This window comes from Mauremys mutica, chromosome 9, assembly GCF_020497125.1.
Source record: "Mauremys mutica isolate MM-2020 ecotype Southern chromosome 9, ASM2049712v1, whole genome shotgun sequence".
In the NCBI taxonomy this organism is placed as follows: Eukaryota; Metazoa; Chordata; order Testudines; family Geoemydidae; genus Mauremys; species Mauremys mutica.
Genome location: NC_059080.1, coordinates 38,430,860 through 38,456,912, shown reverse-complemented (window position 1 = coordinate 38,456,912; position 26,053 = coordinate 38,430,860). Strand labels below are relative to the sequence as shown.

Below are 26,053 nucleotides of genomic sequence, written 5' to 3'. Positions count from 1 at the left end.
GCTGTATGCTGCAGCTGCTCTCCCCCAGGTCAGACACTCCTCAGAGAGAGACCCAGACGCTGTTATAGGTAAGAGGAGAAAGAACAGCTCCAGCAAAGAGTGAACGCCTCCCTGCTGCCGGCAATGCAATTCCCCAGCTGCATGTGACTGTTTAGCACTGGTCACGTACAGTATTTCGAACACACCGCAAGGGGGAACAGCTGCTTGTCCAATTCCTCGATATTTACAATACTCCCACCCAACCCTGACATTGAAAATAACCATGCTAGCAGGTTGTGAGCTTCCTCAAAGCAGTGCCTTGGCAATACCAGCCAGGATGACAGCAAGCTTCTTCAACCCGAAGGCCTGTCTGTGCCAGGCAGGTCTCTGGCTCTAGGAGCTCCACCACAGCAGTGCCTTGAAGACTCCTTCTCCCCAGCTCTCCATACAGCACTGAGGCAGATGCTGAGGCATTCCTGGCCCAAGAGGAAGGATTCCAGCCTGCTAACCTCCATCCTTTCCCCCTTCAGGTTGGTTTCCGGGAAAGAGGAGATTAAATCCACTTCCACAGGCTCTGGCCAGCCGATGTCACCCTCTGATTTCTTGGACAAGCTCATGGGAAAAACGTCAGGGTATGACGCCCGGATTCGACCTAACTTCAAAGGTAAATATGGGGCCCAAATAAGGCTTAAAAATCCCACAGCGACTGAAACCCAGAGTCTCTCAGACAGCACTGACTAGAACCAGGGACAGTGTGAGCAAGTGATTTGGTGCAGGACCCATGCCAATGCCCCTCAACCCTGACCTGCCTCCCCTGCTATTCCAGCCTGGGAACCTGCTACAGCTCTGCCATTGCCCCTCCATTCTGACCTGCAGCCACCCACTATTCCAGGCCAGTTGTTATGATTACAGTATTGCCTGGAGCCCCATTGTGCTCAGGCTGTACGTTCACACACACAGTGAGAGACAGCCACTGCCCCACAGAGCTCACAGTCTAGCAGATAGGACAGACAAAGAGAGGGAGGGGAAGCATATACCTAGAGAGGGAAGCAACTTGCCCAAGGTCGCAGTGGCAGAGTCGGGACCAGAACTGTGGGCTCTGGACTCCCAACCCACTGCCCTTGCTTTTGTCTACAAGTTTTCAAGAGGTGAAGAACCAGCCAGATTTTTGCCCCCATGGCCTTTTCTCCGTCCCCTGGAGAAACCCACAGATACAGAGTTTGTAAGTGTAAATGAACCCATGGGGGGTCTGGAATTCCCCCCCCCATCCCATTAGAGTGCATGTGTGTACGCAGGTGTACGGGGGTTCTCTGTGTGTGCATGACTGTATATCTATCCAGGCAAGTGCCTGTGTGTTTATTGAGGTGAGTGACTGTTGGGGTGCAGAGGGGGAGCAATTCCCCTCAGACCAGCTGCTCTAAGGAGGGCTCACACCTTGTCTGGTTGTTTCTCAGGCCTGCCTGTCAATGTGACATGCAACATCTTCATCAACAGCTTTGGCTCTGTCACGGAAACCACCATGGTAAGACTTCACCATCTGTCCCACCCTTCTTCCCAGCCCCTTCCACTCCCCCAGAAGCCTGCGGAGGGGACAGCTGGGTGTGGCACCTCCCATCAAGGGCTGGGAATTTGGCCCTCTTTGCTGTGCCTGCACCAGGATCTTGGAATGGGCAACCATGAGATCTGGGGTCAGATCCAGCCCACCTGAAGGTTTGTTCAGCCCCAGCTGTAGTGTTAATCCTGTAGCTATCATGGAGACCCATTGCCCATGGTACTGGGAGACTTATGGGGAAGTGGTGGGACCCTTGTGGGACAAGGGGCTAAGCAGTGGGGGGCCTTGGGGGAAGGGTGTGAGAATGGACTAGGAACCGCATTGTGGTGGGGAGAGGTGGATGGCAGGAACCTCGTGAGAAGCTGGAGCCTTCTGGGGGCCAGAGAGGGATGCAGGAAAGAGATTAGTATTTGCTCCCTTCCGCAGGCCAGTCTTGCTGCTCCCCAAGGATGTGCAAGGCCTCTCTGAACTGGTTCCTGTAGGAGTGTTTCATCCCCAATGGGGTGGGGTAGCGCTGCCTGGCACAGTACATTCAGCCCCCCTGTGAGGAGCAGCGATGTCCAGCCAAGTACCCAAGCTGCCTTCCCCACCTGAGGCGGGGCCCCTGAGGCTCACGGTTTCCTTAAGACACGCCAGGCAGCGGGAGCCAGAAGTCCTGTCCTTTGGCCAGACCCACTGTCAGTCTTGTAGATGAGACTGAACTGAAAGGCCATGGTCACTCCTGGCCATCGAGGACCCTAGGGCACCTTCTGCAGCAGAGATGAACCATATGCAGCAGGGCCAACCCCCAAGGTCCTACAACCGTGAGTCAGACCCTCCACCCAATCATGAGACTAAAAAACCCTCATGATGTTTGGGTCAGAGCTGATGATATGTTTTTTGTTTTTTTCTTCGTTGAGCTCCCTCTCTTCACCTCAGTGTGTGCAACTGTTAATGCTGCCAACTCCCCCTCCCCACCCACCAGTTGCAGAGTTAAGCGAGTAGCCACCCACATGTAACTCAGAGCAGTGTGAGGTGCAGCAGAAAGCTGTGCTGCTGGTCAGAACAAACAGATCTTTGCTTTAGGAGAGCTGAATGGGCACGGGAGAACTCTGGCATGTGACCCTGAGAGAAGAGGGCTGCAGGGGCTGAACTGAAGTCAGAGTTGCTGAAATTACAAAAAAAAAACCCATCATAGGAGTTCTAGGCTAAGCCTCAGGCAGGAGGGAATGGATCATCCCACCCTGTGGCTAGGGGCCTGCAACCTAAGTGCAGTGCCCTCACAGAAATGGGGAGGACAGTTTTAGAGGTACAATTAGCACAGGAACCGTGACTTCTTTGCTGGTGGCAGGGGAGTCGGGGGGCCCTAAGACAGTGGTAAATTTACAGTAAGTGCCAACAGCTGTGAAAGCGAGAACTATCAGAGGAAAAAGGCATTTCAGAGAAACGTATCTTTAAAACTTTAGACAGTTTATATGCAGGCCTGGCTTACCCATCTTCCATAGGGAGACCCTGGCAGGTTTGAAACAACCCCAAATCCTCTCACAAGGCCTGTCTCTGGTCACAAACTCCTGGCCTGAACATGAGACACCGACCCCCTTCTGCAATCAGGGCTGTCCCTGTCTAGTTCCAAGTACTTTGTTTGCCAGGAACTTTGAGCCAGGTCACTCGGTCTGCTCTTCTCAGCTACAAGAGGATTTGTTACCTGCATTATCTTCAGTAACTGGGGATTTGCATTAGTCACCTTGATTGACGTTAACTCCTGTAGGACACATCCATGAAGCCAGGAACACAGTCACTATAAACGTTCTAGATATTTCAATAGGGTTGTTAAAAATCCGACTATTCCAGAGTGCCATAGTACCTGTCACTGGCTGCTCCCTCCCACCCAGCCCTTCCCAAGAACGCCTCTCCGCCCCGCGCGGAGGAAGGAGAGCTTTGCCTGCTTCCTGCAGCAGCTCCAATTGACTGCTCTTCCCCAGGAACCTGGCCCTCTTTCTCCAGCCCCATTCATCACACTAGAGCCAAGTCCCTTGAGGCACGATAGGTGTTTGATAGTAGGGAATATTCTTCCTCCCCAGCTGGTTGTGATAGGTGGTCCTCTCCCCTTAGGATTACCGGGTGAACGTCTTCTTGCGCCAGCAGTGGAACGACCCCCGCCTGGCGTACAGGGAGTACCCGGACGACTCACTGGACCTGGACCCCTCCATGCTGGACTCCATCTGGAAGCCAGATTTGTTCTTTGCCAACGAAAAGGGGGCCAACTTCCATGAGGTTACCACCGACAACAAGCTGCTGCGCATCTTCAAGAATGGCAACGTGCTGTACAGCATCAGGTACCCACGGGGCAGGGAGAAACGGGGAGAGCTCCCTTTTCTGGGTGTGTGAAGGGAAAGCAGGAGAGGAGATTCCGCCTACCTAGGGGGGAAACAAGGCAGGGTCATCCCGGGAAAAAGGGATCAAGAATGAGTCTTAGGATCATGGACACATGGGGATAGAGGGATCTCATCTAGGCCATCCCTTGTATTGAGGCAGGTCCAAATATACCTAGACCATCCCAGACAGGTGTTTGTCCTCTAACCTGGTCTGCAAAACCTCCACTGATGAGGATTCCACAACCACCCTAGGTAACATGTTCCAGTGCTTAGCTACCCTTAGAGTTAGAAAGGTTTTCCCCAAGAGTCAACCTAAATCCCCCTTGCTGCAAACTCAGATGATTATTTCTTGTCCTACCTTCAGTGGACGTGAAGAACAATTGATCGCTGTCCTCTTCATAACAGCACTTAACATATCTGAACACTCATCAGACCTTCTTTCCTGTAACCTAAGAATGTTCAGTTCTTTCAACTTTTCCTCATAGGTCATATTTTCTAAACCTTTTATTACTTTTGTTGCTCTTACTGGACTCTCTGCAGTTTGTCCACATTGTTCCTAAAGTGAGGTGCCCAACACTGGACACAATACTCCAGCTGAGGCCCCACCAGTGCTGAGTAGAGCAGAATAATTATTCTTGTGAATACACCCCAGAACGATGGCATTTGCCTTTTTCCTGCCAGCATCACACTGAATATGAGTTAACAATTTGTGATCCATTATAAACCCCAGATCCTTTTTTGCAATACTACCACCCAGCTAGTTAATCCCCATTTTGTAGCTGTGTGTACATTTGATTTTTCTTTCTTAAGTACTTTGCACTTGTCTTTACTGAATTTCCTCTTGTAGATTTCAGACCATCTCTCCCATTTATCAAGGTAATTTTGAATTCTAACCCTGTCCTCCAAAGGTCTTGCTACCCCTCCCAGTTTGGTGTCATCCATAGATTTTATAAGTGTACTCTCCACTCCATCATCCAAGTCCTTAATGAAAATACTGAACAGTACCAGACCCAGGATGTACCTCTGGGGAACCTACCCCACCAGATATATCCTCCCAATTTGACAGCAAGCCATTGATAACTATTGCAAGTATGTTTTTTCAATCAGGTGTGCATCCCCCTTATAGTGATTTCATCAGGACCACATTTCCCTCAACTCTTGATCCTCTGACTTGTGTAGAAGGGAGCACTCACCAGAGGCGCCCCTTGGCCTGGCTGGACATGGTGTAGCATCCTTGTCCTTTCCAGCACCCCCTGCCACTGGTCACTCTGGTCCTGTGGTGGTGCCTCATCTTACAACTTGGCCCTCCGGGAGAGTCACATTTCAGTTCTACCCCTTCCAAGATGACAAAGTCTCACAGATAATCCAGTATCTTCGCATCAGGCCCCCAGCTCTCAGCCCTGTGGTCCTTATATACGTCTCTCAGGACTTCAGATCATCCTTATCCTCTTACAGCCAGTGGCTGGTAGGGAACCCAGGCCCATCCTCTGCACTGGGTTCCAGTCCAGAGACCCTTGGACGAGCAGCCAAGGTCTGCTCTGTCAGATGCCTTGCAGCTGCCTCCCTGGACTCCTTCCATTAGCCTTTCTTCAGGTCTTTACCCCAGCCCCTTCCTTGGCTCTTGGTAACAAGCAGCACCTCCCAGGGCTTCTCCCCAGGGGTCCAGTTCCTGTCCTTGTGCCAGAGTCAGCTGCAGGAACTTGCTCCGATCCTGCATCTGCCAGAGAGGAACTGCAAAGCTCTTTGCCTACAGCCCCTTCTGAGCCAGACTTCTCTTTATAGTCCCACCCAGCGCTTCCCCAACTGGGCCTCATCTTTAATTACAACAGATGCATCCTCCAGATGCCGCTCAGGCCTACATTAACCCTTTCATCACCCGTGTGAGGTCACTACCCCATCACACATGGCATGTATACCCCACTGATTTGCATATGTCCCTCCCAGCGGTGAATAGCCTATTACTATTACCAGCTCAGGGAGTTATTCCTTTAGCTGGAGTGATACAGGCCCATGCTTGTAGTGCTGAAGTTTCCTGGCTCAAGCCCCCTGGTGCGGGAGCCATTACACAGAGAACTAATGAGAGGTTCTGTGCCTGCTGTTAACCATGGGCCAGCAGCACAGCTCGCCGACCCCCACAAAGTCCCAGGGCTGCTTTGGAAGACAAAGGGCGGGAAGGGCTATCCAAATGCAGCAGGCTCAGGCAAACCTGCTCCATTCTTTCGGCTCCTCCCAGGCTGACGCTGATCCTCTCCTGCCCCATGGATCTCAAGAACTTCCCCATGGACATCCAGACGTGCACCATGCAGCTGGAGAGCTGTGAGTATCCCCTGGGAATACAGGGCAGGGATAAGGATGTGAGGCAGGATTGAGGGCCGTGTCCCACCGTCTCTCCAGGTTGCTCCTGTGGTGGCTGCCTGCAGCAGCACTAGGGGAAGGACAATCAGCAGGCTGTGTCCAGCAGCTGTCTTTGTACATGCCTCCCATGCTGGCCCCCTCCAGAGCTGGCTGCATGTAACCCCACTTCTCCTGCAGCCTGGGCCCCCTCGGCCCACACACATCTGCAGCCCCTGCTGCTGCTTGTGACTGAGGGGGCTGCTGGGTAACCAGGAGAGAAGAAAGAGGAAGGGTGCAATGGAGGGAGATGGGGAAAGGGATGAATGGAGGTGAAGGGGAAGCAGGGGAGGAAAAGGTGGAAAGGAGGGGCAAATGGTGGCAGCAATGAGAAGATGAGCCAAGGAAGAGGGGGACTGTGGGCACAGGAGGGAAAGGGGCACGATTAGTGAGCAGCTGAGAGACACCGTGTGGGGGGAATTCTGACCCTGAGCCTTCCCTTCATTTTGGGGTGAGTGGCCCTCACTTTGGGACTGGGTGTCCTACACTGCAGGAGGGGGAGGGGAAGCGGGGAGAAAATAGGCCTAATACTTATATGAGACCCTGGCAAGAGGATCATGGCTGCTAGAAAAACGCCATACTCTACTTCCAGGAGAGAAAGTGAGTGTGTATTTCTGATGCTATGCTTGGGGGAATTATTACAAGTGTGTGTGTGTGTGTGTGTGTGTGTGTGTGTGTGAGAGAGAGAGAGAGAGAGAGAGAGAGAGAGAGAGTTGAGAGTGCTGTGCCCATCTTGTGAGTGCTGTCACTGTGCGAATAGCCTGCATATCCCAGGTGTGCTCGTCAGTAGGTTTGCATGAGTATGAATTTCTGTGGAGGCGTGCATCTCTATGGCATGATGTGCATGCATTTGTGTCTGCTATTGCATGTGTGAATCTCTTAGTGCATGCTTGTCTGTGGTGCGTTGCACATGCATGTGTGTCTATTACATGGCATGCATATCTACACATTTATGGCTATTCCCTTCCAAACAGGAGCACTTCCAAGTCCTTACGCCGCTCTAGTCCCAAGGCATGAATGCATGAACTCACAGCGCGCATTGCAGGCAGCACTTCAACATGTCCAGCTCTGCAGGGCCAGCTCCAGGCACCAGCATTCCAACCTGGTGCTTGGGGCGGCAATCTGCAAGGGGCGGCAGTCCCTGTTGTTTTTCCCTCAAGCAGCGCACGGAATTGCCGCCGTGGGCAGCGGGGGCAGTTCATGTGCCCTTAGAGCGGCAGGCGGGTTTCCGCGGCGGCGGCAATTCGGCGGCAGCTTCTATGTTTAGCTGTCATAGAAGCTGCCACCGAATTGCCGCCGCCACGGAAACGCGCCTGCCGCCCTAAGGGCACACAGACTGCCCCCGCCGCCCATGGCGGCAATCCCGCGCACTGCTTGGGGCAGCAAAAACTGTAGAGCCGTCCCTGCTCACATGACAGGGCAGAATTCCAACTTGGGAATGTTAGGCCTGAATAAAGATGTAGCACAAAACCAGTTGTGCCAATCTGACTGAAGTCAAGCATCTAGAGGGGAAGTTCTCCACTGCACCACAGCCCTTCACAGCTACTGTGGGCTAATGGACTAACCTCAATGGGAATGCCCTGTGCCAGCACACGGAGCAGCCTCAAATCTGCTTCTCCATCATCCTGTTTCTAGAGTTGGCCTGAGGGTTCTGAGAAGCGTCTCCAAATTTTCATTCTCTCTCCCCTCGTTCCCTTGCTCCATCCACCCTCACTTTCTCTTGTGCTCTCTCGGTTTGCCAGTTGGCTACACCATGAATGACCTGATCTTTGAGTGGCTGGAGGAGCAAGAAGCTGTCCAAGTGGCAGAGGGCTTGACGCTCCCACAGTTTATTTTGAGGGATGAAAAGGATTTGGGATATTGTACAAAGTATTACAACACAGGTAAGTGCGCACGCACACACACGCACACACACACACACACCAGTAGAAGTCTGCCCTGACAGCATCACAGCACAGGTAAACAACCCCTGTAGATTGCCCCACATATAACTCCACCCTGAGGTTTCTGCAAGCGATCAGAACAGGGAGAGTGATCCTGATCCCACCCCAGGAACAACAGTTTAGGCCTGGAAGTGTGGCTGGAGATTGTCTCTGATTGAAACAGCAGGGGAAGCTGGGAGCATATCTCCCTGAGTTATCACTTGCCAGGCCAACAGGGTAATGCCCCAACTCTTACAAAGAGTGCCAGGGGGCCGCCAATGGCCACACTGGGCCAATGCCTTGGTTTTGTGTCTCCCCAGAACCCCAGCTCATGTGCCATGAGCTAGGGAGTTCTGACCAAGTCACCACAACCTCTCTTACAGCTGCCCAGACCTAGTGACCATCCATGGCGCTGACCTGTCCTTCTATCTCTCCTTGCAGGAAAGTTCACCTGCATCGAGGTGAAGTTCCACCTAGAGAGACAAATGGGCTATTACCTGATCCAGATGTACATTCCCAGCCTGCTGATTGTCATCCTCTCCTGGGTCTCCTTTTGGATCAATATGGATGCTGCACCCGCCCGGGTAGGGCTGGGGATCACCACAGTGCTGACCATGACCACCCAGAGTGCGGGCTCCCGGGCCTCTCTGCCAAAGGTCAGTGGAAGGGGGTTACGGATCACGTCAGCATTGCCTGTGCCATCATATCATCTATTCCGTGCTCCAACACCACTGCTCCTCCCACTCCTCCGGCTTCACCCAGCTGCCGTGCAGGGAGATCTGGAGCAAAGCAGGCCCAGAGCAAGCTGTTTGCTTCTATCCCAACTTCCTGGGCACAAGCCATGTACCCCAGTACTCTCCCCCTCCCCCTACTGGATGGTAACTGTATGTCAGGTCCCAGACACAAGAGGTCTCAAATCCTGTGTGGGGTAGAACCCAGTGCAGGTACCAGTAACCAAGGGCCAGATCCTCAGCTGCAGTAGAATGATGTCGCTCCACTGAAGTCAATGGAGCAACACTGATTTAGCTGAGGAGCTTGCCCCTGTTCTCAGTGCGCTCCGGACCTGCTGAACCTACAGGAGCATGCACTGTGGAGAAAAGTCTCACCTTACCACCGCTGGGCCTCACTGGAGCTCTGCTTCCTCTCCAGTGCTGCAGCAAACTGTCCTCACGCCAGGATCACTCTCAGTCACGTTGTTAACCTCCCAACAATGTGAATTTAGTAGCAATTGCAAGGATGGAAAAGCAGAACTACACTGTAATTACAATCACTGCATTCGAAAATGGAACTGAGAAGCTCAAGCCTGGAATAGCTGGGGGCTGCAGGTTAGGCCTGAGGACAGGGGCGGCTCTAGGAATTTGGCCGCCCCAATCACGGCGGCACGCCGCGGGGGGCGCTCTGGCGGTCGCCGGTCCCGTGGCTCCGGGGGACCTCTTGCAGACGTGCCTGCGGAAGGTCCGCTGGTCCCGCGGCTCCAGTGGAGCATCCACAGGCATGCCTGCGGGAGGTCCACCGGAGCCGCGGGACCAGCGGACCCTCCACAGTCATGCCTGCGGGAGGTCCGCCGGAGCCGCCTGCCGCCCTCCCGGCAAAATGCCGCCCCAAGCGCGCGCTTGGCGCGCTGGGGTCTGGAGCCGGCCCTGCCTGAGGAGCATTGGCAGAGCAGTGTGGGGAGCCCAGACCTGGACTCGCAAGGGGTTGCATGTCAGGAAAGAGGGGCATTGGCAAAGTGGGTGTGGGGAGCCCAGGGCTGGAATAGCAGGGGGCTCTGCAGCTGAGGGTTGAGGTACTCTGGCAGAGCTGAGCTCAGGAGAAGCTTGCTCCTCCCCAGCATGCACTATGCCTCACGCCAGTCTGTTCTCCAAGTCCCCAGTTCACAAGCGATTCACGCTGTCTGGTGAAGTTGAAGGAGGTGTTTCAAATTTTACCTTTCTGCTGCCAGAAAAGATCCCTTTCGGCCAGGCCGGCTCCTGTCAACATGTTCAGCCCATCTGCTCACCGGGACTATTTATAGTTTCCTAATTCAGAAGCAAAATGTTTCTTCCTGCTTCCTGCACATCTTGAGGATGATGCTAGGTTTTTTTCAGCTAACCCCATGCACAGAGAGCAAACAAATGATGCTGTTAGCCAGTAAGCACATGTTCCAAGAGTCCTGCCCTAGATGTTGGTGATGTCCCTGTAACCGCAGGCACTAGAGGAAGCACAGCTGTAGCACCTGGAGTCTGGGAGGGGGAGTAAGGGATGGAGACACAGTCTTGGATGCTAACAGGGTAAACCTGGCCCTGAAGAGCTAAGCTGAGAGGGAACATTCCTGTGCCTTTCTGTTCTGACTCCAGCAGAAACCATTGTCTTTTAAAGCAAACAAACATCCCCTGGCAGCATTTGCAACCCTGCTATTGACTCATTCGGAGTGAAACCAGTTCTAAACAACTCAATCTGACCTCCTTGAGCTCCAGTGTCCAAGCAGAGGGAAATGCACAGAGAGGACAGTCAGCATAAGCAGGGTCAGCTCCAGAGGAGTTACAAGCTCTCCCTCTTGTTCTGTTAAGGGGTCGGGGAAGGAAAAGTCTTTGCTTAACTGTGGGCCAAAGATCTCAGCATGCTGGATGCACATTTGGTGCTAAGCTCAGTTGAAAACCTGGCTCCATGTTCTTCCAAAGCTGACAGAGTCCAGATTTTGTGAGGAATTTAAATGAGGTTTTCTAGTTGTTAGCAGGGGGAAGGGGATTGTACTAAGGGTTCTTCTTTCAGCTCAAACAGGGGCAAGAGCTAGTTATGAGTTATTCAGTATTCACGTGACAGTAGAAGCCCTGACTCAGAGCAGGGCCCCATAATAGCAGGTGCTGTACAGACACATAGTAAGAGCCAGACCTGCCCCCGAGAGTGAATGAGTGGTGCATTGCATCAGAACACCAACTTTTCATCACCACAAGCTAGAGGTTTTTGTTTCGATCACAAGTAAAGTGAGTTGGGATGTCTTGTCCTGCTGCCCATTGACACATCATAAAACGGCAGGACTGGCAAGGGAGATTCAAGGCTGGAATAGCAGGGGGCTGCAGGTCAGGAGTGAGGGGCATCGGCAGAGCAGTGTGAGGAGTGGGGCAGGACTGGAAGAGAAATGGATTTCCAGACCAGGACAAAGGTGCCTTGGCAAAGTTAGCTCAGCTCCTGCCAGCCCCATGTACAGGCGACGATGGGACAAGCCCCTGACTTTAATCAGCTCTCGAATCCGTTCTTCGTTCTTAAGAAAAGACTGACTCAGGCCACTGAACCTCCCTCATGCTCCCAGGCATGAGCAGTGGCTGGGACTGGCATTGTCTACTGTGGCATTGGTTAAGGGGCTCCCATTCAGTTAGCTCTCAGGAAGGGCCATGAAGCCAGCCTGGGAAGGGCCTGCCCTTGGGTCAGTCAGGGCTGAGGGGGAGCAAGATGCTCCTCCTCTCTTGCAGCACTTGGAAGGAGCACCATGCCGGGGAGGGCTGCTAGCCAAGTCAGCAGAGCCCCACGGATGTTCTGCCCAGCGGACCAGTGAAGCAGCGACAGCGACGATAGGAGACGAAAGCTGCTTTGGGTTAATAAAAGCAGGAGCTGGGAGGAGACACATGGGTGGAAAATGCGTCAAGTGCTGCATAATTTATTTTCTTCTTCCCCTCTTTTCGTGGCCCCTGCCGGCCCCACATGGGGCCTGCCCCATCATGGCGGCTCCAGGAGAGGGTGGGCACAGGGCTGCTCTCCTCACTGCTTTAGCACAATCACCTCTGGGGTCAGAGATGAAGGGAATGAAAAGAGGGAGATAGCAAGGGTGGGGGAGGGGGAAGTATGGCTGAAAAAGGGAGGAGAGAGGGAGAAGTGAAAGGGGCTGGGCAGGCCGGAGGAGATGGTGAGAGGCTTTGTCTAGCAGAGGGGTGTGGGAGGCCTGGGGCCAGAGGATGGCCCTGTCCCCACAGGCCAGAGCAGCCCAGGCCCTGCGCTCTCTGACCAGACCTCCCTCCATGCCGGTTTGCAGGTCTCCTACGTGAAGGCCATTGACATCTGGATGGCCGTGTGCCTGCTCTTCGTCTTCGCCGCCCTGCTGGAATACGCGGCCGTCAACTTCGTCTCCCGCCAGCACAAGGAGTTCATGCGCCTGCGCAGGAGGCAGCGGCGCCAGAGGATGGTGAGTCCCCCCACACCCTCCACACACACTGCATCCTCAGCGTTACCATGGGGACTGGCTGGCGGGGATTTCCCCGGCTGGCCCTCCCAGGCCCATACGCTGCACCCGACCACCCCCAGAGCCCTGAGCGGTTGGAGAGGCCTGCACCAGGAGTTTAACCAGGCTCTCTCAGTCGTGTCCCAGTGCTTCTGCTCCAGGGAGCCCAAGGGACAGCCCTGCGAGATGCACCCAGCCTCGGGGCACCCGGGAAGCAAGCCTTACAAGACTTAAAACCTGCAATCCTGCTGCCCAGCTATAGCCCGGTTGGGAATGGCCACTCGGCTTGGGCAGATACGGTCACAAATTCCCAGCCAGTTTAGAATGACATCACAGGGGCTGGGAGCAGGCAGTGACTCCTTGCGGGGGGGCATAGACCCTAGTAATAGCGTTGAGCTGGGGGAGACAGTGGCCTGCCAAGGGCCTGATGGCACCTTATTCTTTCTGCCTACGGCCCATGGTCCCAAGCCTGGCTGGAGGGTTCTGTTACCTGGGAGCAGCTCTGGAAACCCACAGCCCCGAGACACCTGTAAAATATCCCCGAAGCATCCTGCTGCCCTCAGTATGAGTCTTGCAGGGCCCAGTCCTGCTCCCACTCAAGCCAAGGAGAGATTTTCATTGCTGTGGCTGGGACCGGATCAGGCCCGAGATGGAGGAGGCCTGAGACGCAGTGCCGCCAGCTGCTAGCTCAGTCACACTGCCCATCCTGACCCCAGACTCAGTGTGTGGAAACAGAAGAGCTGGTAAATCCTTCTCTAGGGCCTAGAACCCCTGTCAGCGGGAGGCACCAACACACCGAGCCGAGAAAGGACTGTGTGTGTGGTCCCCAGAGATGTCTACTTGGAGACCCATCCGAGGTCAGCAGGCTGAGCGGGGCCACAGGGATTATTCCAGGGCAGCCGCTTTCCTCCTCTAGGAAATGCCATCACTCTCTGTGCTTTAAGGTGTGGGTGTGCTGGGGGGTGGGGGGAGATGGCCCTCCGCCCCCCGTCCCAGGGGCAAGGTTATCAGTATGTCGTCATGGCAACAGAGGATATGCTGCTGATCAACAGTCAGGGCATCAAACAGGCTCTAAATAAATAAAAGCAGCATTGCCGAGCTGTGCATTGGTTGCCTAGTGACCAAGCCCAGATAGATGGTGCTTGTTAATAGTGAAGCTCTGATCTGAAGTGAAGGGCCTCTGCCTGCTCGCGCTAGAGGCTGGGGAGTGCCCATATGCCAGGCCCATATGCTGCCGCTCACGACCGGCAAGCGACCCCGGCCAAGGCAGAAAACCAACCTCCCCAAGTCTCTGCACCAACCGGCCGTGGATTGCGGCAGATGAGTGGGGCCTGGGCTCAGACACCAACCCTCACCTAGGCTCCTCTTCCTCCAGCAGAGCCAGCTGCCCGGGCCATGCTGCAGTCTGCTCAAGTGGAGGTTGTGCCCAGGGGCGGCTCTACCTTTTTGGCAGCCCCAAGCAGTCATGCGCGGGAGGCACCCCGGAGCCGCGGGAGCAGCGGACCTCCCGTGGGCATGACTGCGGAGGGTCCGCTGGTCGCGCGGCTCCGCTTGAGCTGCCGCAGTCATGCCTGTGGGAGGTCCACTGGAGCCGCGGGACCAGCGAACCGTCCGCAGTCATGCCTGCGGCAGGTCCGCTGCTCCCGGGGCTCCGGTGGACCTCCCGCAGGCATGACTGCGGCAGGTCCGCCGGCCCAGCCTGCCGCCCCCCCGGGAAAGGGCCGCCCCACGCGCCTGCTTGCCGCGCTGGGGTCTGGAGCCGGCCCTGGTTGTGCCAACACCCCATCATCAGCGGGAGCCTCCCCGCTGCCTTCCAGAGGGCTCCAAAGCAGGGAGCAAAAGGCAGATAGGCGTCCCCTGGAAGAAGCAGAGCAGCCAGCAGACGAGGCCTGACTTCCATGAGATTGGCAGGCCCAGGGAGCCAGCTCCAGGGCTGGCGCTTTGTAGCCTTCCTATTCAATTTGTAATTAAGTTGTGCTTCTCACTTTCCAGTGTCCTCATTACGTTCAGAGGGGCTGGGTGGGCGCCCTCTGGTGGATATTGTAACAACTGCAGATCCCGGTTATTCAGAAAGAAAGGCTCAATGTAGCCTGGTCAATAAGGGGCCTGATTCTTCCCTGCCTCTTACCAGAAGGGAGCGTGTGACAGCCCCCTGGCCCAGGTGTGAACAAACTACCAAAGCTGCAGGGCAGAATCAGGCCATCAGCCCCACTCCCTCATTCCGTCCTGCATGGGGACGCGCGCCCGCATCTTCTGCTGCAGTTAATGTGAGATCAGAGTGCTCAGCACTGCCAGAATCAGACCCTCAGTCTGGACATGTTCCTGGCACATCCGTATTGCGTGTGGGCACAGTGCTGCTGTCCGACCTCTCCAGACACCCATGCTAGGGGCGCTGTGCTGCCAGAGATACGTACCTTCATAACCTGCCACTTCACTCTCCTCAGCACTGCATCACCAGGTGGGCACCCTTCACCCTTGCCCATTATACCCCCCCTCCTTTTCCCTGGCACTACGGCCTTTGCTCAAAGCTTCTGTGCACGTGTGCTGGCTGGTGGCGCCACCAATCATCCACTGTCCTGTTTTTGTTTGGTCTGCACTATTGGATTCCAAAAGGGCCTGACCAGCCAGACGCCCAGCCTGGAGTCCTTGCAGCAGCTGAATGGCCTGACCAGCCGCGAGCCCACCTATGGAACGCTCTCTCAGTTCTGCAGCTCCAGCTCCAGCTCCAGCTCCAGGGTAAAAGCAAACCAACCACCCCCCACTGTGAGAAACCTCCCTGGCTCAGCCCATTCTGTCCCCTTCTCTTATGTTAACCTCCCCTCACGCCTGCACCCTCAGCCACAAAAAATGGGGTAGTCCTTTCCACTGGGGATAGCTGCATCCATGGCCTGGCCTGGCTGCACAGCAAAGTTATCCTGCAGGGATGCTCAAAGGCTAGGAAGATGAGAGCCACAAAAATACTTGGCGTGGGGGTGGGGTTTGGATTTAAAGGGAGTGAAACAGTCTCACTGTCCAGGACAAGGGTGCATAGTGACTAGGACACAGCAGGAATTTCTGGATTCCAATCCCAGCTCTGTCACTGTGTGACCTGGGGCAAAGCATTCTGCCATTATGTGCCTCAGTTTTCCCCTCCGTAAAATACGGGTAATGATAAGTACCTCGGGTAGGGGGTGACTGATCAATGATCACAAGAGTGGTACGATTTCTATGAAACAACACCGTCACATTCCATGACTTGCACCTTCTCCAAAGCGTTTTTGCAAACATCCCTCAGAGGGACTAAGACGTGAAAGTTCTTGCCTAAAGCCCCACAGAGAAACAATGGCGGAGCTGGGTCTAAAACTCAGGCATTCTGACCCCCAATCCTGTGTCTAGTCATCTCCCACTCTTCCTTTTGAGGCTTCTACTCCGCATCTCTCCTCAGAAGGGCAATCTCCTTTCCTTTGTGCCATTCACTACTTCTTATGGATTCCCCATGGGCAGACAAAGCAGCTCTCTAGGGACCATGGAAGAATGTCCAGTCAGAGAAGGGGTGGGCAAACTACGGCCCGCGGGCCACATGTGGCCCATCAGACCATTTAATGCGGCCCTCAGCTCCAGCCGGGGAGCAGGGTCGGGGTCTTGCTCCACTCCGCTCGGCTCCCAGGAAGCAGCCGGCATGACCCACCTCTGGTTCCTACGTAATACACGGAGGTGTAGCCAGGTGGCTCTGCATGCTGCCCCATCCACAGGCGCTGCCCCCGCCGCTCCCATTGGCTGCGGTTCCTGACCAAAGGGAGCTGCAGCCTGGGTGATGCCTGCAGATGGGGCAGCGTGCAGAGCTGCCTGGCCATGCCTCTGAGCCAGAGGGAAGACATGCTTCCAGGAGCTGCTTGCACTCCTGACTCCCTGCCCCCTGCACTCCAATCCCCTGCCACAGCCCTGATCCCATCCCGCCCTCCGAACCCCTCGATCTCAGCCCAGAGCCCCTCTTGTACCCCAAGCCACTCATCCCCAGCCCCACCCCAGAGCCCGCATCACCAGCCAGAGCCCTCACCCCTCCTGTGCCCCAACAGCCTGCCCCATCCCTGATCCCCCTCCCGCCCTCCAAACCCCTCAGTCCCAACCCAGAGCACCCTCCTGCACCCTAAGCCCCACACCAGAGCCTGCACCCCCAGCCAGAGCCCTCACACCCCTGCCCCAGCCCTGACCCCCTCCTGCCCTCTGAACCCCTCGGTCCCAGCCTGGAGCCCTCTCCTGCATCCCAAACCCCTCATCCCCAACCCCACCCCAGAGCCCTCACCCCGCCTCCCCCGCACCCTAACCCGGAGCCCCTTCCCGCACCCTGAACTCTTCATTTCTGGCACCACCCCAGAGCCCGCACCCCCCGCCAGAGCCCGCACCCCCTATCATACCCCTACCCCCATTTCGTGAGCATTCATGGCCTGCCATACAATTTCCATACCCCGATGTGGCCCTCAGGCTCCAAAGTTTGCCCACCCCTGAGTCAGAGCCTTCTTACCAGTGATCCTGGGAATTTCTTCCAAACACACTCCTAGGAGTGGGCAGCAGCCCCCCTGAGCCTTCACGCCTGAGGAGAGTGACCACAGCTGGACAGACCAGTGCACTGAGAGAGAGGTGGCGTAAGAAGGCCTTGGAGAACCCCTGGGCAGAGACATTCTGTTTGGTCATAAACACACAAAGTCCAGCACAGTGAGGACATGCATATGGGGTTCAGAAAGGTGCAACAGGTGAAGTCAGGTGGGGCAGGTGAGTGCAGGGAAAGCAAACAATGCTCTAACCTGAATGCTAAATTCAGTGAGAACAACAGGGATTGGCGCAGGTCAGAGTGGTGAGGGTGGGAACAGAACTAATAAACTCAGTGCAGGTCAGAGCAGTGAGGGTATATTTGGATGTGCAATGAGGACTGTCACATTCAAGGCAGGTCAGAGCTGTGGGGGTATATTTGGGTGTACAATCAGGACTGTCACAATTGTGGCAGGTTCAAGCGGTGAGGGTGTAGTTGGGTGTGCACTCAGGATTGTCACACAGTACAGGTTAGAGCAGAGAGTATATTTGGGTGTGCAATCAGGTCTGTCACTTGAGGCAGGTCAGAGCAGTGAGGGTGTATTTGGGTGTGCAATCAGGTCTGTCACTCAGGGCAGGTCAGAGCAGTGAGCATGTATTTGGGTGTGCAATCAGTACTGTCACACTCGGGGCAGCTCAGAGGAGGGAGAGTGTATTTGGGTGTGCAATCAGGACTGTCACACTCGGGGCAGCTCAGAGGAGGGAGAGTGTATTTGGGTGTGCAATCAGGACTGTCACACTCGGGGCAGCTCAGAGGAGGGAGAGTGTATTTGGGTGTGCAATCAGGACTGTCACACTCGGGGCAGCTCAGAGGAGGGAGAGTGTATTTGGGTGTGCAATCAGGACTGTCACAATTGGGGCAGGTTCAAGCGGTGAGCGTGTAGTTGGGTGTGCACTCAGGATTGTCACACAGTACAGGTTAGAGCGGAGAGTGTATTTGGGTATGCAATCAGGTCTGTCACTCGGGGCAGGTCAGAGCAGTGAGGGTGTATTTGGGTGTGCAATCAGGTCTGTCACTCGGGGCAGGTCAGAGCAGTGAGGGTATATTTGGGTGTGCAATCAGTACTGTCACACTTGGGGCAGCTCAGAGCAGGGAGAGTGTATTTAGGTGTGCAATCAGGACTGTCACACTCGGGGCAGGTCAGGCTTCCTGTATTTTTGTTAGTACTGCTCTTGGACTCCCCAACATCCTCAAAGGAACCTTCTAAAGAGTTTCACGGTCAGACAGAATGAAATGTCCATGTTTGCTACTGACAACAAAGCACTGTAACCCTGCATGCCTCCTCCCCTTCTGCTCTCCCTTTGTGATGTCTCCCAGCCCCACTATGCATCCTGTTGCAGACCCCCAGCAGCCCCAGAAAGCCCAGCTGTCTTACCAGTCATCTGTGCACACCTCCGAGCTGCCTCAGCCCCACTCATCTCCCTCGGCAGAGCCAGCTTCCTACTCTGAATACACAGCTCCATAATTCAAAAGGGATAATAGACGCCAACTTAGATTGGATGTTCCTGGTTTCCCTTCTGCATAATTACTCACCGGCATATTTTGTGCCGTCGGAGCGTATGCAATCCTTCCAATTAAAGATCCATTAAAGACAAGAGGAGACATTCTGCTCTGTCTCCCCAGTGTAAATCTGGGACAAACCTACTGAATCCAGTGATTTACACCAGCCTTGCAGAGAGTAGAACTGGGCCCAGCTGCCTGCTCCAAGGAGTTTACATCGTAAGGGCCCATCTGTGCTCCAGATTGGCAGCATTACAGTGTCGCTACTGGATCCCCTGACATGGTTATGTCTGGAGTGTAGTTGGGGCCCTAACTGAAGCTGTTGAAAGCACAGCTCCATTCTGAACAGGGTTTGTTAAGAACTGACACCTTCTTACTCAGCAGATCTCAGCCCCTGGGCTGGAGGAGAGCCAGAGCTGCTGACAGAGCCACTATCATAAGTGTGTGCTGAGTTTTACTGCTGTTAACGCTGCAGAGCCTGCGTAGCTAAGGCCTGCCTGTGCTGGCAGGGAGACCTGATTTCAGACTTTGGTGGCCAGGCACCAGCATGGTTGCAGTGGTACAAACCCCAAATGTAGACAGAGTAAAGTGCTGGCAGCTCCCATTTTCCCCGAGTGCATCGTAACCCAGCTTCCAGCGCCACTGGTGCTAGCAGCAGCGTAACGGGGCTACCCTAGAGGTTTGCACTGGGGAGGCTATTCTGGTGGCCAGGAATCACTGGCTGGAACTGGGGCAAACCCCCAAGTGCAGACAACACTGGAGACAGAGAGAGCAGGAGTCTGTTCCTTCTTGTGCCTCGTGACAAGGCCAGTCTGTGGCAGATGGGCAAACCCATTGCAAAGGGCAGGGGGTCGGGGGGAAGGGGGAATTGCATGCATCTCACCAAGGGTCTAATCTGAAGAGAGTGGGACTGCACAGGTGTAACAGAGCAAAGTCTTGCTGGCTCATGGGACGCACTAGACTACAATGCCTTTTGCACAGAGCCACTTGTTAGAGTGGAACCTTTGCTGAAGCCAGAAAGAAATGATTGTTTTTTGCAAAGCCCTCCAGCCAGAGTCAGCCACCTGCTTTTCCCCGTGGCAGTCCATGGATGGGGATTGGCACAAAGGTGGCATTATGTTGTTGCTTTTAACAGCAGTGCTGTCAGGAGGAGACCTTGTAACAGGCTCCTGGCTTAAAGTCACCTTTGCCCGCCCTCCCACAGGGCTGAGAGTTCTGTGGAGTGCTTCCTGGAGATGCAACAGAGAACCTCAGTCTGTGTTTCTAGCCCTTATGGCCAGGAAGAAAACCTTCCTGACGCAAATGGAACCAGTGCAGCAGTCTGTAGACAGCTGAAAGAATAATTCTCTGAGGGATGAACTGCCCCTTTCCTCTCAAGGGGGCGTTCAATTTAAAATCTGACACATGGTGCTAATTTCAGTGACAACATAGTTCCACTGCTGATTGTTTTAACACCCAGCTAGAATGCCTATCCCAGAAACCCAGACTACCTCCCCGACTCACTGCCTGCTGCCAGCTTGTTATGCTGCTGCCATACAAAGTTCTGCAGCAGGTTGGACATGTACAATCTGAGGGCAGCATAAAACAAACAGAAGGTCATATCAGATTAGAAAACCGAGAGGACTCCCTAGTGACTGCATTATTCATGTCCAGGTGAATCCAACCCTCGCTCTAGTACTATACCTGGAACTGCCACCGAATCTCTAGTTGGCCGCCCCAGATAGGGTGACCAGAGAGCAAGTGTGAAAAATCGGGATGGGGTGGGGGGTTATAGGCGCCCATAGAAGACAAAGCCTCAAATATCAGGACTGTCCCTATAAAATCGGTACATCTGGTCACCCTAGCACCAGAGTGCCACAGAATGGAAGGACCTGGCTGCAGAAAGTAGCTCAAGCTTGCTGCCCACACAGGGCTTTACTCAAGAGCTGCTCCCTCTTCTGGATGAAACTGGCAAAGCAGGATTTCGGCCTGGGAGGGAATTCCATTCTGAATGTCAAGTTTAACATCTCTTGATTTCAGTCTCTCTTTCGCACAGCCAGCCGACCCTCCGGCCCAGCGACAGAGCCTTGTCTAGGGATTCTCCCCCATTCCAGCCGCCAGCATAGCTGCACCAGTACAAACCCCATGCAGAGAGAGCTTGGCCAATCAGCCACGGTTTGCGCCAGTGCAGCTCACCTGGCTGACAGGTTTGCTTACCTACACTAGACATTTGCTCTGTTGCTGCTAGTAATGGCAGCTCTTGGGACACAGCCTCCATCTAGGCAAGGCCTAATATAACTGAAGGTCAGGGTTCAGCCTTGGGGTTTGGTGATCCTCTTCCCAAAAGCACCAAACTCCTCCAGCCAAGAGAGGTGAGTCAAACCGCATCTATTTCTGCAGTGTAAGAAAAAGCTGAGGTCATCATTCCAGCTCCTAAAGGAGCAGTGAAGGGCACAACCCTCTGTCTGGCTTGGCAGTTCACCTTTAGCAACCCTGCTGTGTGCGCCATTCTTCCAAGCGCTCTCTCTGCTTTCCTGGATTTTGCAGCTAGCGGTAAATCTAAAGAAAGGGCTAAATAAATCTCTGCAATGAAAGAAAACTAATATCAATAATTTACCAGCTTTCTGTTCTCCCCCCGGGAGAGACTTGCTTACTAGGCAGGTTATCTGTTAAAGAGCCAAATCAGTGCTCTCTCTGCATGAGAACCCCCTGAGCTGGCTGCTCTCCACCCCAGAAACTAACATCAGGGAGGAGTATGGTCCCTGCTCACTCATGCAATGAGATGAGCGGGTCTGTGCTGAGGACCCTTGTGAAAGTTTGAAATAAGCACAATGATGATGATGAATAATCATGCTTTATCATTTCTGTAGCCTTTCATCCGAGGATCTGATAGCCCCTTACTGACACCTTTTTCATGACAATAGTGTTCAGAGACCCCCCAACTGAGATCAGAACCCCATTGTTATCAGCCATTCTACACAGAAAGGGACAGTCTTAGCCCTGAAGAGCTTACAACCTAAACAGACGAGACAGTGGGTAGGAAAAAGGGTTACAACATACAAACAGAAGCTTGGGGAGTGAGGTACAGACATCAAATGACTTGTCCAAGGTCTGTGGCGGAGCCACATGTTGATCCCAAGTCACCTGAGTTGCAGCCCCATAGTTTAACCTCAAGATCATATTTCTTTCCAAATTAATCACTGGCATAGTTGAGAGCAAGACCATTGAAGTGCCGCTGGATCCTGTTGATGCCAGGGCTAAATTTGGCCCACTAAATATTGGAACTCCTCGTTGAGGTAGGTAAGGAATGACTATGGCTCATTTGACCCATTACTGAAATGCAGCCACTTCTGGAGTCAAACAGCAGCTGTTAACCAGCACACAGCAACATTACCCATGAGAGGAAGTGAAGCTGAGTGTCGTTATCCAGACTGGAATTTGCCCAGAACATAAGGGTCAATACTGCTACCCTGGTGAAAAATGCCACCGGGGTCAGGGCCTCAGTTTTACATCTTGTTTGAAAGAAGAAATGAGCTTTAAGGATCAGCTTACTAAGGAGTGAAAAGAACTTTCTGTCTCAAAGAAAACCACAGTCCATATGGAACGAGTGAGGCTACAGAGCCCCCTTCTGGGTGTCTTGACAAAAACACCAGGGCCAAAATAATCCACTGTGGGAATGTGGGTGACAGTCAATTTATGGTCATGCTGGATGAAAGAGTCACTATCCAGCACAGGTGGTTCAGCCCTCCGGATTTATCTAGGTAAGGTGACCCCAGGGAAGCTATGCAAAGGTTTCCCCCCTGGATCTGTATCACTGTATGTGTGTTTCTATAAGTACCCCACACTGACAGGCATGCTAAAGCCCTCCCCATGGAGCAAGCCAGACACGGCACTGCTCTATGGGATGATAATGTAGTGTGAGCAGACAGGGTTAGAAACAGCAGCTCAGAGCTCACCTACCGTGCCCCGGCAGCCTGGGCATCAATTCTGGGCCCTGAGCACTGCCTGCAATCCTATTATAATATGGCTGCTTATGTCTGTAAGTCTTGTTCTATAGACACACAACAATGGGTGTAGTTCACAACATGTCCTCACAATGTATAGATAGGGATAGTAGGGCCCACTCACCCATCCCAAGAGGATGCTGATCAGGCCTTTACACCATCTGCCACCGTATTCCTGCATCATGGAGGCATTGGTAGTGACCCAGAGTTAAGGGGTTGTTAACATTTTCTGTATTACAGTCCCTCTCTTTCACACTCCAGTGATTGCAGCAAGTCTCTATAAACATGGAAAACATAATCCCAACTATACATATAAGATGATGGGGTCTAAATTAGCTGTTACCACTCAAGAAAGAGACCTTGGAATCATTGTGGGAAGTTCTCTGAAAACATCCACTCAATGTGCAGCAGCAGTCAAAAAAGCGAACAGAATGTTGGGAATCATTAAGAAAAGGATAGATAATAAGATCAAAAATACCATATTGCCTCTATATAAATCCATCATATGCCTACATCTTGAATACTGCGTGGAGATGTGGTCGCCCCATCTCAAAAAAGATATATTGGAATTGGAAAAGGTTCAGAAAAGGGCAACAAAAATGATTAGGAGTATGGACTGGCTGCCATATGAGGAGAGATTAATAAGACTTGGACTTTTCAGCTTGGAAAAGAGATGACTAAGGGGGGATATGATAGAGGTCTATAAAATCATGACTGGTGTGGAGAAAGTGAATAAGGAAGTGTTATTTACTCCTTCTCAAAACACAAACTAGGGGCCACCAAACAAAATTAATAGGCAGCATGTTTAAAACAAACAAAAGGAAGTATTTTTTCGCACAACGCACAATCACCCTGTGGAACTCCTTGCCAGAGGATGTTGTGAAGGCCAAAACTATAACAGGCTTAAAAAAAGAACTAGATAAATTAATGGAGAATATGTCCATCAATGGCTATTAGCCAGGATGGGCAGGGATGGTGTCCCTAACCTCTGTTTGCCAGAAGCTGGGAATGGGCAACAGGGGATGGATCATTTGATGATTACCTGTTCTGTTCATTCCCTCTGGGGCACCTGGCATTGGCCACTGTCAGAAGACAGGATACTGGCCTGGATGGACCTTTGGTCTGACCCAGTATGGCTGTTCTTCTGTTCTCCAGACCTGGCCTGGTAACTCTTCCAAGGATAATGTCTCCAGGCAGGGACACTTGGCTTTCCGGACCCTGCTGCCATGTCTTTCAAGCATCCCAACCAGCAAACAGTGGGGGAGACGGCATCTGCACCAAGGCAATGGGCTCCCAGCGGGGCTGCTGCCTCAGTGCGCTGTGGAATCCTTCAAGCACCAATACTGAGGCCCTGACCTCCCCCACCACAATCCTCTTCCCCATTCACTCTGGTTACCCCTATTGCTCTGCTCACCCCTCATACAGCAGAAGCATGGGGGAGTCCCAAGGGGGTGGCGAGGGGTTATGCAGGAGGAACATGGGGGGCAAGTGAGGATGTGGGGGACAGGGGCGGCTCTAGGTATTTTGCTGCCCCAAGCCTCGTGACTGCCCTGGTGACTGCTATTACAAACACGCCATTCCTCCCATCAACCACAACAACCTGAAACACACTCATCCACTGGCAACCTGCCACTATGCATGCAAGCCCTTTCCTTCCAAGAAGGCTAATGGCATTTTGGGTTGTATAAGTAGAGGCATTTCCAGCAGATCGAGGGATGTGATCATTCCCCTCTATTCAGCACTGGTGAGGCCTCATTTGGAGTACTGTGTCCGGTTTTGGGCCCCACACTACAAGAAGGATGTGGATAAATTGGAGAGAGTCCAGCGGAGGGCAACAAAAATGATTAGGGGGCTGGAGCACATGACTTACGAGGCGAGGCTGAGGGAACTGAGATTGTTTAGCCTGCAGAAGAGAAGAATGAGGGGGGATTTGATAGCTGCTTTCAACTACCTGAAAGGGGGTTCCAAAGAGGATGGATCTAGATTGGTCTCAGTGGTAGAAGATGACAGAACAAGGAGTAATGGTCTCAAGTTGCAGAGTGGGGGGGGGGGTTAAGTTGGACATTAGGAAAACCTTTTTCACTAGTAGGGTGATGAAGCACTGGAATGGGTTACCTAGGGAGGTGGTGGAATCTCCTTCCTTACAGGTTTTAAGGTCAGGCTTGACAAAGCCCTGGCTGGGATGATTTAGTTGAGTTTGGTCCTGCTTTGAGCAGGGGGTTGGACTAGATGACCTCCTGAGGTCCCTTCCAACCCTGAGATTCTATGATTCTATGATTCTACGCCCCCTCAACCTCCTGAGCAATCCAAAAAGAGCCATTCCCAGTCCGGCCACCTGATCCGAGGTGCAGGCTGCACTCTGTGTGCATGGAGGTGGGAATGTTGTGGGTAAAATAATCCAGAGGAGGTTACCAGGGCTGGATAAGCACTTAACTGTGATTTCCTGGCTTTTCTATGCTGGTATGTACATGTAACAGGTTCCTGCTCCAGGTCTTTGGGGGAGGTACACTGTGTGGAAATGGATTATCTTAGCTCAGTGGTTCTCAACATATTTACCATTGTGGGCCGCATATGCATCTCTCTCTGTTTATGTGAGGGACACACACACACACACACACTGTATGGCCCTGAGGATATCACATGGGCTGCAGCTGTGTGCTGATGGGGCCACAAGCAGCCTGCAGCTTGAGAACCACTGTCTTAGCTACTCACACATCACTGCCTATGGGACAGATGCATGGAAAGCACAGCCCTGGTCCAGCAAAGGCATGCGTGAGTGTGAACCCCTGGGCCCATGCACAATCCCATAGCAGGGTGTCCCACTGTAGCCAATGGGACTCCCTGCTATGGGATCTGCTAGCCTGACCCTTCTACCTGCACGATCCAGGCTCATAAATGTGTGATGGTATTTGGTATTTCTAAATTCTATATATTCATGTGCTGGTATAGATATTGTGTGTGTGTGTATATATACATACACACACACACATTTCCATACAGTATATACACTGTATATGATCAAAACAAGTTGGTAAGACAACTGCCACCTTTTCATGCTCTCTGTATGTGTATATATATCTCCTCAATATATGTTCCATTCTATGCATCCGAAGAAGTGGGCTGTAGCCCATGAAAGCTTATGGTCAAATAAATTTGTTAGTCTCTAAGGTGCCACAAGTACTCCTCTTCTTCAGGTGTATATATACACTCTCTGAATAGACACACTCCTGCAACACCTTCTCTCACTGTCTGGCATCTAACTGTGGCCAGTGACACTGAACTCACATGTCATTCCCTTCCCCTCTCATCTGCATCTCTCCAGGAGGAAGAGGTTGTCCGTGAGAGCCGCTTCTACTTCCGTGGCTATGGCCTAGGCCACTGCATGCATGTGAAGGATGGCAGTGCTGTGGAGGGTCCCAGCATCTACAGCCCCCCTCCACCAACGCCTTTCCTGAGGGAGGGAGAGGCAATCCTCAGGCGCTATGTCGACAGGGCCAAGCGGATCGACACTATCTCCCGAGCCGTCTTCCCCTTCACCTTCCTGGTGTTTAACATCTTCTACTGGGTGATCTACAAAGTGCTGCGGTCTGAGGACATCCACCAGGCACCCTGA

The 26,053-nt window shown here is 53.2% G+C and overlaps 1 protein-coding gene across 1 annotated transcript; it reads left to right on the top strand.

Moving 5' to 3' along the window:
- The first annotated feature begins 512 nt into the window (after positions 1 to 512).
- LOC123377536 (glycine receptor subunit alpha-4) lies at positions 513 to 26,053 on the top strand. The gene is made up of 8 exons (XM_045030578.1): positions 513 to 643; positions 1,434 to 1,501; positions 3,623 to 3,846; positions 6,119 to 6,201; positions 8,019 to 8,159; positions 8,640 to 8,854; positions 12,205 to 12,354; positions 25,763 to 26,053. Exons 1-8 carry the CDS (start codon positions 565 to 567, stop codon positions 26,051 to 26,053), a joined length of 1,251 nt encoding a protein of 416 aa, XP_044886513.1. The 5' UTR covers positions 513 to 564.

Coding starts and splice junctions, on each gene's coding strand:
- LOC123377536 (XM_045030578.1), top strand. CDS start 565: ATGTCACCCTCTGATTTCTTGGACAAGCTCATGGGAAAAACGTCAGGG. Junction 1,502..3,622: donor CTGTCACGGAAACCACCATG/GTAAGACTTCAC, acceptor CTCTCCCCTTAG/GATTACCGGGTGAACGTCTT. Junction 6,202..8,018: donor CACCATGCAGCTGGAGAGCT/GTGAGTATCCCC, acceptor TCGGTTTGCCAG/TTGGCTACACCATGAATGAC.